Raw genomic sequence first — 17,124 nt, 5'->3', positions numbered from 1 at the left:
GAAAGAAAACACACAGCTGGTATTATCTTAACAGGAAAAGTTAACTATTAGTATTACTGAAACTTACCATGTGCCAGACCACTCATCAACTGCTTCATACCTATTAGCTCCTGTGTCCTCCCCCAAATCCCAAAAGGCAGACAGATGCTGTGTCCTCACTGACAGATGGAGAACCAGAGGCACAGAAAGGTTAAGTTCATTATCCCACATTGTACCCCTGGTGAAGGCACAGGTCTGGCTCCCGAGGGCTCACCACCCTCTACTCCCTGACCCTGCTTCTGGGCCAGGGACCGGCCAAGGCTGGTGCATCAGAGAGAGGAAGGAGATGAAATGAGTACCATGTGCAGGTGATGCACCTGGAAAACCCAACAGCACCTGAGAAGTACTTCTAACAGCATGAGAAGTACAGAAAGGGGTGTGGCACAAGTCTCTATACACACTCACTCAGCAGCCAGCTGGCATATATCAAAGAGATGACTCCATTTACAACAGCAGCACAAGATTATAGTCAGTAGGAATGAATTTTTCAAGAAACATGAAAAGATTTACAGGCAACTTCAACACGCTGTTAACACAATACCGGCCTCGGCAACATAGTAAGATACCATCTCTAAAAAAAAAAAAAATGTGCCCAGTGTGGTGGTATGTGCCTGTAGTCCACCTACTCAGGAAGCTGAGGTAAGCTCAGTAACTTGAGCCCAGGAGTTCAAGGCTGTAATGAGCCATAATCATGCCACTGCACTCCAGCCTGGGCAACAGAGTTAGACCCTGTCTTTTAAACCATCCCCGCAACAGAAAATCTCAACAAATGAAAAGGCACCTATGATCCTGGATAGAATGATCCAAAATGATGAAATGTCAACTCCACATTAATCTAATACTTTAAAACAGCGGTCCCCAACCTTTTTGGCACCAGGGACTGGTTTCGTGGAAGACAATTTTTCCACAGACAGGGGAAGATGGTTTTGGGATGAAACTGTTCCACCTCAGATCATCAGGCATTAGATTCTCATAACGAGCACGCAACCTAGATCCCTCACATGCGCAGTTTATAACAGAGTTTGTGCTTCTATGAGAATCCAACGCTGCTGCTGCTCTGACAGAAGGCAGAGCTCAGGCAGTAATGTTCACCTCCTGCTGTGCTGCCCAGTTCCTAACAGGCCCCAGACAATACTGGTCTGCAGCCCAGGTGTTGGGGACCCCTGCTTTAAAATACTGTAAGTTACTATAGATGGGATTTCATTGAGAAATAAAAAATATGGAAAAAATATAAAAAGATGTCAGGCGAACATGGTCAGGTATTAAAGTTTACTATAAAGGTACCATAGTGTAAACAAGGTGATGCAGATGAACAGAATGGACGCCAGAAACAACTGGAGTTTAATGGGAACAGCATTTCGGATAAGTCAGGGAGAAGATCCTAGAGGACTGGGTGGGCCCATCCTGTTCATCTCAGACCACAATAAATCCTATCTAAACATATACAAATGAAGGAACCAGGAGACATACAGATTTTTAAAAGCAAACCTTTTAAACACTGGAGTGGGAAAGCTGAGAAATAACACAATACCTAGATGTAATTAAAAAGTTCAATACCAAAATATGTAACACCTAAAATCTCTGCATGGCCACTTTTTTTTGTGTGTGTATGGTAAAACTGACAAACCAGAAAAAACACTTGCAACTCTTACCCAAAGGGCTAACTTATAAAAAAGGTATGAATCAATCTAAAAGAGGTCAACATCCCAAAAGCAAATGGGCAACAAACAAGAACAATTCACAGAAAATGTCAAGCTCCTGATGCTGACCTTCCCTCATAAGAAAACTGCTAATAAAAACTCCTGGAGAGGATGCCCATACGGCCCTGGGAGGGAATACAGTGGTCTCTAGAGGAAGGCACAGCATATGCCTTTGAGTTACCAATGCACACAGCATTGTAGGCCAGGCACCTGGCCTACAGGATACTCACCCAGTCCTTACAGAGCAACTGTAAGAAACAACAACTGTTTACAATTAGCATAGTATCACCTGGAACCTAATTACATATCGATCCTCTCATTTCAACACAGAAACTTCTCCAATGCACGTCCTACCATACTGTGGAAACTGGGAACTCATTCTGCATCTAGTTGGATGGGAGATTAATTTCTAAGCCCACAGCCCTTATTCTGTCCACCCCCTGCCCCTGATCTACCCAAAGCATTTGCAAAGTGATGAGGAGGCAGCTGCCTGGGATAGAAACTTTGAAGAAAAAGACCAGTTCCGGATGGGTTGGGAAAAGGGGAGATGGGGCAGACGTGGGGTGGAGTGTTTTGTGTTCCTTAGATACACCTACAGTGAAATCTATATTCAGTTCGTCAGGGAAGACATATGAAGTCCGCCTAACATCAGATGAATGTCTCCACTGGAAGGTCTCTGCCTGGTGTCCACCCCAGCTCCTGGGAGTGGATCTGAAAATTTATTTGAGCAGTGTGCAGAAACACCCTGACAGAGTAGGCCTGGCTACTATCCTCTCAAGACTGCCTGCCAGGTTGGCCCTTGGCTGTGGTCTGTGAACTTGGATTTTGGGAGGGTTCCCACCACCCTAACTGGTAAGAGTAACTCACTGTGTCTCCATGGTGTGCAAACACTGTGGTTCTGCTTTCCTTCTGGAGTCTGGAACTTTGTATGTGCTACGCAGAGGATGCCTGTGTGACTGGCCCCCAACAGAACCCTAGGCGCTGAGTCTCTAATGTACATCCCTGGTAGACAACACTTCCCACCGGCTCTTAACTTGTTTCTGGGATAGTAAGAGTCTCCTTTATGACATCACTAAAAGTGACTTTTGGAAGCTGGAGTCTGGTTTCACCCACACTTAAATCCATGTGCCTCTTTGGTGCTTTTGCTTTGTGCCTTTTCACTGTAGTAAGTCACAGCTGAAAGTACCACTCTATGTTGAGTCGTGTGAGTCCTCCTGGCACATCACTGAGGCTGGTGGTAGCCTTGGGAACACCCAATACAAGCAGCAAAGTCCAGTCTGTTTTGCTCAACCTCCAACCTGTTATTAGTGAGCTGAAAGCATGCGTGGCAAGGGCCAACTATTACAGTTCCACAAGAAAGCCTATGTCAAGCAAGATGCTTGGCTCAGATAATTTCCATTTCAAAGTCTAAGTTCAGAATTATCAGGCAAAATGCCACTCAGAGCAAATACAGTACTTCAACGTAATTCAAGGCTCTAACATCAGTTTTTATCTTTAAGATGACTGCAAGCCATTGGCTATCTTATCTGGCAAATATTTATAAAATATACAATCAAGTCCCTTATGCCTCAAAGCAAACACGTGTTGGAACCACAAAACAAATGAATTTTAAGTACACAACAAATCCTTATCATGCTGACCAAGTAAAAACCTAGCCCCATGATCTGGCAGAGGCAGAGAAGGGGAATGACGTCTTCCAAGAAAGTGGGGTGACTGTAGGCTGAGTACATACATTTCCACCTTTTTGTTTTTTAAAGACACAAATCCACTGGAGAACGTGAGAGACAACAGCGAAAAGTTTCAGAAGCTGAAATGCAAATGGGCAACTGAGCTAGCCAACCTAAGCCAACAGTGAGAAAAGCCTAGAACAGCCTGGACCCCAGAATCCCCCAAAGGTCGGGAATAGGCAGCACAGGGTGAGGCACAGGTGAAGAGGGCTGGTTGAACACTCGCAAAGAGGCAAGTTGGTGTCCAGTCCCTCAGCTGCAGCCCCCTGGTAAGGCACAGCACAGGTTTGCAGGACATGACGAACCACACATCTAATGGTGGTGAGAGGATGAGGTCACAGGGTGAAGTTCGCCTGTCCCTCCAGGTAGGCAGTGAGAAGTCTTCCTTGGGGATGTGACCAGCCCTAGGGGAGACAGAGACACCTGGGGCACTTTCAACATGGAAGCAGCCCAACCACATCATCCTACAGCAGAAGTTCTCAGTGCACTCCTTGGAGAAGCAGAAGCAGCACTTGGGAACTTGCTGGAAGTACAAATTCTTGGGCCCACTGGACCTCTTGAAGCAGAAACTCTGGAATCTGTGTTTCCCCCAGCTCTCTGGGTGATTCTGATGCTGGCTACAGTTTTGAGAATCATCACCCTCAATACTGCTCACAGCCTTGAACACCAGCCACACACCCAGATTTCTAGTGGGCTATTTAGTGGCTCTTAACTAGGCGCAGAAAACCAGGACACAGAGGACATCTGTGGAAAACCTCCACCATGAGAGGTCAAAACAAACAAGACTAAATTACTTGGCGGAAACAGAGGCACTGGAGGGAGAGGAACTCGACATCATTAAAATTCCCAGAGAGGCGACCATGAGGCAACAGCAATGTGAGTAAAAAAAGGAATTTTCAGAGGACAAAAACAGCTCCCCAAAAATAAAAATAATATCAGAAGTAAAAAATTATAAAGAAAGTTTACAAGATATGGTTGAGAAATCCTAACAGAAAATGAAACCAAAAGAAAGAGATGAAAAGAAGCAGGAAACAAATAATGTGAGGACACCAGTCCAGGAGTCCCAACCCTGACATAGTTCCAAGAAAAGCTGGCAGGGACTGGAGGAGGGGATTCAAAGCAAAAATTCAACATGTCCCAGAGCCAAAGACACTGGATGCAAACTGTCTCACATCCTGTAACCCCAGGAACAAGGCACTTCCAGTGAACCCCCAGAGAGCGGGGGGTGCAAAATCATCACAAAGGATCAAGGAGCAGAGACTCTAGATTTCAAGCAAGAGCTTTAAAATATGCCTCCCATGAATCCTTTTCTCCTAAACCACTGGAGGATGCACTCCAACAAAACAAGAGTGCAGCCCAAGAAGGAGTCCATAAACAACACCTTATCAAGAGCAGGATGGGAGCCAAGGGTATCCCTGGGTGGCAACTGCATGAGGTGCAGCGAGCTGGGAATGAAGGTTTCTTCAGCAGATGAAACTGCAGAACGCCTGGTGTAACCAACTGTCTTAGGGGAGACTGAGACAGCTGGCTGAGGGCATGAGGTTTCATTAATACTAAGTATATAGAAAATTAAGCAACCACCACAAAACAAGAATAATAACCCAAGCTATACATTAGGGTAAGTAACAGCAAAGTCTTTTTGCTCTATTGGGAAGATGACAAATACTTAAAACTGAAAACATGTGAAGCCGTAGCTCACAAGCCTGTTATATGGAGACATGGAGGAAATACCCCACAATGTGGCTAAGAGCTGATAGGTGGAGTTGCTAGGAAAGGGAGAGAGCCCAAACCTGCCTCTCCCTTAACAAACCCTATAGGACTACTTGAACTGTTAGCTGTGGACATGTACAACACTGACAAAAACAGCCAGGGAAGCATGTGGTCTGTCCTCTCCAATGACCCGGAAAGGCCTCTGGGCACAATCAGATGGGTGGGTCACTGAGATCCATTCTGTCATATTCTGGTCAGTGGTAATGCTGGACCCATACTGAGTTAGGACAGGGACGAACTGCTGGCTAGAGGCCTCAGACATGTCACAAAACCTCCAGGCTTTAGATATGAAATGGTAACTGGAAAACATGATCTCTGAGGGTTCAGCCCCAGGATGTGGATGCATTATCTCAAAGTGGGACTCTATCAAATTGAATTTGACACTGCAGGAGAAATGAATGGGGTCAGGGAGGGGCTTGTGAGTGTTCCCTAGCCTAGACAGAGATGAAGGACAGGTGTCCATGAGCGATGCCACTCTGCTCTTATCAGTTCTCCTATTGCTCAATTCAAGAAGGACCCAACACAGACAGGCAAGTCCTCCAGGAGCCAAGAGAGCACAAGCAGGGGGTAAACATGAGATGTCACAGGTGAGGGTTCAGTTACCTGACCCAGCATATCACATCCAACAAAACAAAAACACACATTCCAGTTTAAGTAAAATGGCAAAGTATTTAGACAAAGCCACATCTGTAACAAGCAAACAGATGAATCAACCCCAGACTGAACAACTAAATGTCAAGTACACGAAAGCCCTAGGTAGGTAATGCCTGGCTGCCAGGCACAGCATCTCTGTGGTGCAAGTCACCAATGACAATCTCAGCCCCAGGGTAGTGGCCTGCACAACAGAGGCATGTCTTTCCCTGATGCCAGAGGCCTGTGTGGGCTGGGTGACCCCCTGGCGTGCAGGACCATAGGACCCATCTGCCCTACAGAGGTACTTAGTAATGGTCAATGCAGTTGGGAAACAGTTACTCAATAAAAACAAAAACCACAAAGAAAATGAGTAGTCTAGGCCTGTGGCATGGGCCACCCAGGTGTGCGGCGACCATGAGGGCACACACACTAGGCACTCGCACAGGGGCCCACATGTCACAAGACCCCACGGTGCCTTTACCTTTTGACTGTATCTTCTCACAGTTGGGAGAAATAATGACACATTTCAGTTTTTTGAGCTTCAGGTGTTTGAGAACTTCCCTCAACCCCAACACAAGTCGACGTTTAGTCTTGGCCTTGACTGGATCTTTCTGGTACATACGGTCTTGGAAACGGACCAGTTCTTTGAGTAGGTCGGTAACACAAGCATCCACTTCTTTACTAAGCATCTGGCTGCAGTAACTGAAAGAAACAGACATCAGGAATTGTGCCACTGGCTGTGACACTGCAGCACTGCTCCCATCCCACCCCAGGGAGAAGAGACGTAGACTGCATCAGACAAGAAGTCACGTTTCGACAAGTACTACTAACCAGAACTGTGGAATTACTGATGATTTAATTTCACAGAAGGTAAATACTGGGGCATCTTCCCCCCATTCCCAACTACAAGGGACAAATTTCTCTGGTCCCTGACCCCCCACCATAGTTTGCCACAGGTCCCCATCTCAGCCACTACCCTGTGCATCAACTTGTCATAAAGACAAATACTGGGAGACTACCCTGGAAGAAAAGTGGGCAGGGGAGAAGGCAGAGTGAGCACACAAGGTTAAAGGAATCCTGCCGCCTAAGAAATTACACAGAGATTAAACCATGAAAAGGGGCCCAAAGATGATGTGTGGTCACTTCACTATCCATTCTCCCGACTTCAAACCTGGACTGAGGGCCCCTCTTCCATCATTAACACCCCAAGAAACTCAGTAGAAGCAGAATCAGACACAACGATTAGGCTCTCCCTGAATGTGTGTAACCAGGTACCCGGCTTCTTTCAACCATGAGGGTTAAAGCACAGAGTGGTCCAGCAACAAGGATTTATGGGAGGTATCAATGCCACACTGAACCGAAGCACTTCCATCTTCCCCTAGTCCCTGGCAGGCAGGGGCTCACTCACTCCCTGAATCTGCGGCTGTGGATCTTAGGGAAGGTGGTGTGATTGGGAGCAAGGTGGGAGGCCTCTGTGTCCCTCTGGAGTTCTGTGCCTGGTGGCTCTTCAGACTTGCCCTCAATCGCAGGAGTGGAGATCGGTTCGTCCATCCCCTCTGGCCCTTCATGGAGGAAAAAGTCATCATAAGACATCTGTGAGGCACAGTGCACACACTGAGGGGCTGGCCCAATACAGTCTCACCGATGCAACCAGACTGTCCCTGCACACAACCACCACATCCACAGACAACATGCAGAGAAGTTTACAGAAGGCAGCAAAAACAGACGAGGATGCCTGGGGAAACCAGAAAAGCTGGTGGAGGCAGTCATGCCTGGAGGTGTGCCTCCCCCCAATTTACTTACACATTCACTTTTATTAGGGTAAAATATACATTAATGTTACCATTCTAACCACTTTTAAGTGTGCAGTTAAGTGGCCAAATTTATTTTTTGATTTTGAAATTTAACCTGAAGAATCTCTTATCAGGGAGTTTTAAAAAACAGGCTTTTAGTTTAAGTTTTTTCTCAAATGCTTGAGGCCATTTCTTTTTGAAATAATCCTTTAGAAAGAGCTGAACTCCAACATCTAAACTATGACAAACTCAAGAGGTGTGTGTTTAAACACACCAGATCTGATGCAGCGATAGCATACTGTCCCCAACTAGTTACTTCTACTGACTATCAAAATGCAACTGCAGTAATAGATCGCCAAATGAAGGAATGAAAAAACATATACCACACCCACAAGAATGGCAAGGTTGAAAAAGGTAGAGCCCTGTGGGCTGGTGGAGATGGGGAGCGCCTGCAACTCTCAGCCTCCCCCGGCCTTAACTGGTAGAACAGTCAGAAACCCATTGGGCAGGAGCTACTCAAGTAATTCTACTCCCAGGTAATGCCCCACGGGAATGAGTGCTTGTGTCCTTTAAGACACATACAACACTGTCCACAGCAACCCTGTTACTAATTACCCAAACTAGAAAATGACTGAATGCCCATCCGCAACCCTGTACATTCGTCCAACTGAATTTTACACAGTAATGAAAATAAACAACATCTCCATGTTGCCAACAAGGCTGAAGGAGAGGGGACAAAGAGAGCAGCACACAACACACAGCTGCACCAGAGCCACATCTACAGCCCTTGGTGGGGCTGCCATGGGGCACGGCCTCCTAGGGAGGCCTCTGACAAGAGGGCGCAGGCAATTGCTGGGCTCCGTTTTGCTTCTTGATCTGAATGCAGTGGTCACTGTGAAAAGTCCTCAAGCTGTACGCTGATGATTTGTGCACTTTTCTGAAAGTACCACTGAGTAAGAAGTTTACTTAAAAACACACAATTGTGTTCATGCCCCCACGTCTCCTATACCTGCTGGTAAGCAGCTGTGCAGCTAGCGGTGTTAATTCTCATGACCACTTCAAGTTAGAGGACCATTCAGCATCACACAGATCAAACTTGGTGGGAAGAGAGGATCCTCACCTCTGTCCCTCACAGACCCCAGAACCAGAGGGACTAGAAACATGCCCCCATCCATGGGGACCCCCCTTCCCTGTAAAGCTGGAAGCTCAGGGCTGACCCACTTTCCCCACAAAAGCAAGAGTCGTCAGCCAAGTCCTGGAAAGTTTGCTCAGCACAGATCATCCTTTTCATAGTTGCTCCCGTTTAAATTATTCTTAAGGCACAAACAACAGTTGGTACCTGAGGGCTCTGCCTGCTCAGGAACCTGGTCATCACCACCACTCTCTCCATCTTGTGTGTCATCACTGGTAAAAGCTGGACTCACAGCATTTTCTTGGAGACGCTGCTGCTTTCTCTCTTGCCGTTCTTTCAAAATAATCTTAAAAATTAAATAAACAATTAAAATGCCTACATACTTGTACTTAAAAGCTCTTCTGCAAATTAAACTGCCTAAGTTCAACTTGTTGGCAATGCACCTATTTGTGTCCTGAGAGCAGCCAAGTGTTCCCCAGACTCGAGGGAGCTGACCCAACCCTCCCCGCTGGTTTTGGAGTGGCACATTCCTCCCGAGGTATGCAGAGCAGCCACACAGGAGAGCCCTGAGCTCTGAAGACAATTCTGCAGCTCAGCACTCGCCTGAGCACCCACACCACAGGGCTGCTGTGAGAATTCACTGGAGGGAGGCTGGGCGAGATGGCTCATGCCTATAATCCCAGCACTTTGGGAGACCAAGGCAGGAGGATCACCTGAGGTCAGGAGTTTGAGACTAGCCTGGTCAACATGGTGAGACCTCATCTCTACTAAAAATACAAGAATTAGTCGGGCATGATAGCACGCACCTGTAATCCCAGCTACTCAGGAGGCTGAGGCAGGAGAGTTGCTTGAACCCGGGAGGCGGAGGTTGCAGTGAGCTGAGATCGCTCCATCACTGCACTCCAGCCTGGGCGACAAGAGCAAAACTCCATCTCAAAAAAAAAAAAAAGGAAATCACCAGAGGAGCCTGTGACTGTCCTCCTGGAAGGTCTATAAGGAAGTGTGCATTATTTACTGATTCTGAACATCAGACAGATCAGCTAGGGTAGGATGAAAGGGGATCATAAGAAGAAGAAAAATGCAGCTTCTTCCATTTCTGGTTTTCCATCCATCCACTGCATAAAAGATGTTCCTTTCTTGTCAGGTAGCTAAAGCATTTCCCACATCACATGTCCCTCACGTGTCAGGCTGGGAGGCTGAGGGATCATTTGTTAAAAGTATCATTAACATGTTTTACTACAACATATTCAAATAATGTAAGTCGTAAAATCTAAAAATCTAAGAGCTGGGAGAATAACTATGGAAATGTGAAACTAAGTTTTCTGGCGCCTCGCTTCGGCTGAAACACCCCACACACCTTCTTCAGTGAGGTTGGCTTCTTGGCCTTGGGGATCTCCCTCTGCTTCCCTTTCTTCATCAGCGGGGCGCTGGAGTCCAAGGGATTGTGTGGGGTCTTCATTTGACTCACGCGACGGCCTCTCTCCCCTGACGCACATTCTTTGGAAAGGACTGGCACTGCTCCAACTGAAACACAGTGGAACAAAGGCCTCAAGGTCACCTCCCAGACGCTCCACCCAGCTCTTGGACCACAGCTCGCCCAGAGGCTGCCTTAGGGTATCTGACAGAGCTTGCCAAGTCACCCCCAGCCTGTCCCCACAACCCTTCTCATCTTTGTCAAACAATCTCTTACACATTCTTTTCATTGGCAGTAATTCCAAATGAAATTTAGTATCTTTTGGATGAGATTCCCAAAAAGTATCAAGTAATTCAGGAACACCTACCTTCCTATCCATGTAATCAGATCTCCCATGTTTCTCAGCACAGTCTAATACTACATGGATCTCATTTTTTGACTCAGAACAGTTCTAGGTGGTCTGCACTCACTGTTGCTACTGTGAACATGTCCCTCTCCACCACCTTTTCTAGTTGACACTGCCTTTGTGGAAGCTGGCCCTACTGGTTTCTGTATGTGTATCTTGTATCTAGCTACCTTATAAGGCCACTATAAGATTCTAGTAATATTTCTAGTTAATTCTCTTGAGTTTTCCAGACATGCTTTCTGAAATCCCATCATGGGCAGTTGTTAATCCCTCTATATAGTCAATAAATTACTGTGATTACTAATGAACAGTTCAATTTTATTCTCCTTTTCTGTTCTATTTCCCATCTCAGTAATTATTTCAAGTAAACAGTTAATTCCTATATAGTTTTATCCTCACTTTTTGATCTGGAAAATTTCCATACGCCAAAGAAAAAAGAATGGTAAACAAACCCCCTGTGCCCACTGTCCAGCTTCAACAATCATCAGTATTTTTCCAAATGTATTTTACCTGCCCTCCTTTAATTCTGGAACACGTTTTTAAAATAATTGGTGCTCGTCAATCAGGCAATCCCAGTAAGTCTCGCCTGTCTGATTCACTGCTGCAACACAGAACGTAACCTGCACAGGTCAACCAAGACAACTGTACCTGCCTCCCAGGCTGCTCTGGACTTAGTGACCACAGCTGTTTGCATCTTTGGAGCCTTGTTTCCACATGGTGTTTGAAACATACATGTGACTATTCTTTTTCTCAGCTCTTCTAGGAAAACCCTGTATGGCTCATAGGTGCTCACTCACCCAGTCCCCAATGACACCAAGTTCAGCATCTCACTTGGGCTCCCAAAAAACCTGCCACAAGCCCTCTAGCTCTACACACACCTCCTGCACCCCACTGCCAGGCAATTCTTCACAAAGCACTGACAATAGGCCTGAGGAGGGTCCTTCCTACAACAGAGGAAGATCAACCATTCCCTCCCACAAAAACAACCACGAAGTTCAAGAGAACTGCCAAACACAATCATATCAGTCCTCTGGAAAGTGACCAAAAGGTTCCAACAAACCAAAGAGTGCTTATTCCTTAGATGACTAGCCTTCAGGTGAGAACAGTAGAGTCTGGACATTCCTGTCTGAGGCATTTCCCAGTCTCTCCCTGCTCTGCTTTGGGTCATTCAACAGGTGCCAAGGCTATGAAAACCAGCAGCTTCCCTGTCAGTGCCATAAGGGGCTTGCTGAATTGAGAGTGTGATCATTTAAATTAGTGATTTCAGCAAATGGGGAAGGCAAGGCAGCATGGCCAGTCTGAGGCTGCCGTTTTGTATAGTCAAGCAACAGACATGGCCAGGCCAGCAGGGACTTAAACGGAGTCCAGGGGAAGACTCGCTACAGGGATGAGCTATGGGGTGGTCAACCAAGAATTCTACATCCAGCAAAACTAACCTCCAAAAAGTGAATGCAAAATAAAGACATTCCTAGACAAACAAAGACCGTGAGAATTTGTTGCTAGTATGGCTTGTGTCACTAACACTAAAGGAAGTCCTCCAGAAGAAATACTACCAGAAGGGATGCAAGATGGCAACTGAATCCAGAGGAATACAGAACACCTAAAATCATAAATATGAAACTGGGAAATACACATTTTTTTTCCTTATTCCTTCTCTTCTTTAAAAGATATGGCTGTATAAAGTAGTAGTTCCAACACTGTAGTGTTTGGTTTATAATCTATTTAGATGTACCATATAACAATAGCATAAAGGAGGAGGAAGAAAATGGAGACATATTGGAATAAAGTTTCTCCAGTATATAAACTAACATGTATATCGTAAGCCCTATAGCAACCACTAAGAAAGTAGTTTTTCAAACTAAAGTTAAAAAAGATCAACAAAGAAATCAAAAGTGTACTCCAAAAACATTTAACACCAAAGGCAGTAAAGGAGGAAGCGAGGAACAAATCACAAAGTTGGCAAAAACAAGCAATGGGGAAAGGACTCCCTATTCAATAAACGGTGCTGGGATAACTGGCTAGCCATATGCAGAAAATTGAAACTGGACCCCTTCCTTACACTGTATACAAGAATCAACTCAAGATGGATTTAAGACTTAAATGTAAAAGCTAGAACTATAAAAACACTGAAAGACAACCCAGGCAATACCATTCTGGACACAGGAACTGGCAAAGATTTCATGACAAAGACATCAAAAGCAATTGCAACAAAAGCAAAAGTTGACAAATGGGATCTAATTAAACTAAAGAGCTTCTGCATTGCAAAACAAACTATCAGAGTGAACAGACGACCTACAGAATGGGAGAAATTTTTGCAATCTATCCATCTGAAAAATGTCTAATATCCAATATCTATAAGGAACTTAAACAAATTTACAAGAAAAAACAACCCCATTACAAAGTGGGCAAAGGACATGAACAGACTCTTTTCAAGAGACATACACGTGGCCAACAAGCATATGAGAAAAAGCTCAACATCACTGAATCATTAGAGAAATGCAAATCAAAACCACAATGAGATACCATCTCACATCAGTCAGAATGGCTATAACATGCTGGCAAGGTTGCGGAGAAAAAGAAACACTTATACACTGTTGCTGGGAGTGTAAATTAGTTCAACCGCTGTGGAAAGAAGTGTGGTGATTCCTCAGATCTAAAAACAGAAATATCATTTGACCCAGCAATCCCATTACTGGTTATATACCCAAAGGAATATAAATCATTCTACTATAAAGACATATGCACGTGAATGTTCACTGCAATACTATTCACAATAGCAGAGACATGAAATCAACTTAAATGCCCAGCAATGGTAGACTGGATAAAGAAAATATCGTATATATACACCACGGAATACTACGCAGTCATAAAAGAATGAGATCATATCCTTTGTAGGAACGTGGATGGAGCTGGAGGCCATCATCCTTAGCAAACCAATGCAGGAACAGAAAACCAAATACCACATGTTCTCACTTACAAGTGGGAGCTAAATGAGATCACATGGACACATGGGGGGAACAACAGACACTGTGGCCTACTTGAGGGTGGGAGGAGGGAAAAGATCAGAAAAAATAACTATTGGCTACTGGGCTTAGTACCTGAGTGATAAAATAATCTGTACAACAAACCCCCATGACACAAGTTTACCTATATAACAAATGTGTACCCCTGAACCTAAAATAAAAGTTTTTAAAAAAGGAAGATCCACAGATTAAAAAAAAAAAAAAAAAGTAGTGTTTTTTGAAATAATAAACTACTTCAAAAGGAAGAAACGTATCTAAAAGCCTATGGTGGACAATTTTCAAGTTGCTTTTTGACATATTGTGCATTTTAACTGTCTTGGCTCTTAAGAGAAGATGTGTCAGAGGAAAGAGGCAGCCATAAGCACTACTCGACACTGTTCCCAGTGGTGCCCCATGCACAGGCAGTAAACCATTTCCATGGAATGCAGCTTCCTTACCCAGACGGTAAAGATCTTTAGGAACTCAGGGCACTTTTACAGATAAGGAGATTTTCAGCTATACAATGTCATCACATCAAGTGGAAAGTTCATCTTTTAATCAGATCAATTTTTAAAAATCATCCTATTTTAATAACTTAAAAATGTTTTAATTGTGGTAATGTATGACATAAAATGTACCATTTTAACTGTTTTTAAGTGCACAATTCAGTGGCATAAATTAGATTCACAATGTTGTGCAACCATCACTATTATCCATTTTCAAGACTTTTTCATGCTCCAATGAATACTCTGTCCCCGTTAATAATAACTCACCATTCCTTTTCCCCTCAGCCCCAGGTATCTTCTAATCTATGCTTTTATGAATTTGCCTATTCCACATATTTCTTTTAAGTGGAATCACAAAGTAGTTATGTTTCTGTGTCTGGCTAATTTTATATGGTATAATGTTTTCAGGTTTCATTCATGTTGTATTATGTAAAGGAATTCATTCTCTTTTTAAGGTTGCATATTACATTGTGTAGGTATACCACATTTGTTTACACCGTCATGTGGTAATGAACATTTGCACTGTTTCTACCTTTTGGTTATTGTGAATAATGCCATAACAAACCCCAGTGTAGAAGTGTCTAAGTCTATTTTCTTTTGGGTAAATACTGAGGAGTGAAATCGCTGAGTCATGTAGTAACTGCACTGAGCATTTTAAGAAGCCACCAGATTGTCTTTCACAGTGGCTGTACCATTTTACATTCCCACTGGCAGTGTACGGGGTTCCAATGTTTCCACATCTTCACCGACACTTGTTATTTTCTGTTTTTGGATTATAACCATCCTACTAGGTGGGAAGTAGTATTTCACTGTACTTTTGATTAATATGTATTTCCCTGATGGCTAATGATGTTGAGGATCTTTTCATGCACTTATTGACCACTTGTGTACCTTTTTTGGAGAAACGTCTTTTCCAGTCCTTTGCTCGTTTTTTTTTTTTTTTTTTGCTGCTCTTGTTTTTTCTGAGATGGAGTCTCGCTCTGTCACCCTGGCTGGAGTGTGGTGGCACGATCTCAGCTCACTCCTTTGCCCATTTTTAAATTGGATTGTTTGCTATACAGCTGGAGTTCCTAAATACTTGAATATTAATCACCTATCAGATATATGATTTGAAAATACTTTCTCCCATTCTGTAAGTTGTCTTTTCACTTTCTTGATAATGTCCTTCGGTATGCAAAAATTTTTAATTTTAATGAAGTCCAAAGTTTATTTTTCTTTTGTTGCTCATCTTTTTGGTGCCGTATCTAAAAATCCAATGTCTAATAAAAGGTCATAAACATTTACCCGTTTTCTTTTAAGAGTTTTATAGTTTTAGCTCTTATATTTAGCTCACTGATCCATTCTGAGTTCATTTGGATCTATGGTGTGAGGTAAGAGGTATGATTATTCTTTAGCATGTGGAAATCCAGATGTTCTAGTACCATTTTAAAGAGACTGTTCTTTTTTCTTTTCATGGAGTTGGCATACTCATGAAAAATCAATTGGTTACAGATACATGAATTTATTTCTGGACTCTTTAATTTTATTCCACAGTTCCATATCTATGCTTATTCCAGCATCACGCTGATTTATCTATAAATAACTTTTGATAACAAGAGAAAATGTTAACACAATAATCTAGCTGAAAAAGACTTCAATCACTTGCCTGAGATGGAAAGACTCTCTTACCTGAGACTACCACTGGTTTGGAGGACTGCTTTGCATGCTGAGAGTGCTGCTTCTTCTCCAGGGCTGTCAGCACGCCCCCCAAATCCAGCTGCACTGGAAGCTGGCTCTTCTTTACATTGTTTCTAAAGTTATCCTGAAAGTTAAAAATTCGTAAGTTTATTTATAAAACTATACAAACTGTGCTTTTCATTTTACAAAAAATTGATGTAAAGATAAAATGAAATAGAGACTATAAAAAAGAATTTTCAAAAATTCAAGTAATGAAAGGAAAAACAATCAATCCCACATTATCTGCCAGTATTACCATGGTTGTTTATGTCTTCCTTCTTTCAGAACACTGGGTTTATATTAAATCACCTACACGACTGTCTATATCTATATCTCCACTGTGAGTAGTCAACAATACACATCTACAGACAAGACATTAGCACTTGTATAAAGTCTTTGGCTACAAAGTCTGTGTGTGAGGCTACTTGGTTAGTACTACTGCCTCATTAGCCCATTCTCTCTCCAAATGCCTCTGTAAACCAACAAAATGGCATGAAATTATAGTGATACAAAGTCTACATAAGCCCAAATCATACTCAGCAAATAATATTAAATGCAGGCTCAAAGTCTGACATGCTTAAAACAAGTGTTATTTTTGAAACTGTTGTGATTTGGGTTTTGAGACTATATAAAAAGTTGTACAAGGAAGCCCAGTGATACGTCCTAAGGCATGGTGTCCCATTTGCCTCTGCTCTGCTCTCTCTCTGCTCTGCTCTCCTGCCAAGTGTTCTCTTCCCAGACACCAAAAACCCTACTGGCTGAGGGCTCCCATCAGGGGAAAGTACCAAGTGCAACAAAGGACAGGCAAGGAGGCCTACTGCATGGAAGGAAGATGAGCAAATTATAACATTGAATTGAAAGTTAACTCACACAAAGGCTTAGAATGTTATTTTTCATGAACGAGAAAACAATAGTCTCCCTTTAAAAGGCAAAATGACAATGAATATCCTAGCAAATAAATGTCTACAAGTACACAAGTTCCCCATCTAAATTATGACTCACAAGCTCCCTCCTGAATCTGTGGGATAGATGGTGGAGTATGGAAGGGGAATCACCTCCACTTTAGCTTGTTTTGACTGCACAGAGTAAAATTGTGGTGCCTCTCTTATTTTTCTTCTGTCAGACATTACTCACTTGCAAAAACATTCTTCTGTTTCCCAAATAAACTAAATCAACTTTTTCCCTTTAAAGTTTCATAAGGCAGTATGATCCCCCTCCTTTCTGACCTAGCAACTACAGTTACTAATAATCTTATTATAAAATCACAATCTTATAAAATAAGTCAT

The 17,124-nt window shown here is 43.3% G+C and overlaps 1 protein-coding gene across 11 annotated transcripts in view; it reads right to left on the bottom strand.

The window, feature by feature from the left end:
* The window catches only part of SECISBP2 (SECIS binding protein 2), a 41,594-nt gene that overhangs the window by 3,057 nt on the left and 21,413 nt on the right, over positions 1–17,124 (bottom strand). For all 11 annotated transcript variants that reach the window (XM_010371315.2, XM_010371288.1, XM_010371296.1 and 8 more), the window contains 5 exons: positions 15,791–15,923; positions 10,152–10,318; positions 9,002–9,140; positions 7,278–7,431; positions 6,351–6,571 (listed from right to left, as the gene is read on the bottom strand). In XM_010371315.2, coding sequence (XP_010369617.1) covers positions 6,351–6,571; positions 7,278–7,431; positions 9,002–9,140; positions 10,152–10,318; positions 15,791–15,923 — 814 coding nt within the window. The remainder of the gene's footprint in view (positions 1–6,350; positions 6,572–7,277; positions 7,432–9,001; positions 9,141–10,151; positions 10,319–15,790; positions 15,924–17,124) is intronic.

The sequence above is a fragment of the Rhinopithecus roxellana genome, chromosome 16 (genome assembly GCF_007565055.1).
Source record: "Rhinopithecus roxellana isolate Shanxi Qingling chromosome 16, ASM756505v1, whole genome shotgun sequence".
Taxonomy (NCBI): Eukaryota; Metazoa; Chordata; class Mammalia; order Primates; family Cercopithecidae; genus Rhinopithecus; species Rhinopithecus roxellana.
Note: the sequence above shows the minus strand (reverse complement) of the source record. Positions and strands in the feature narration are given on the sequence as shown.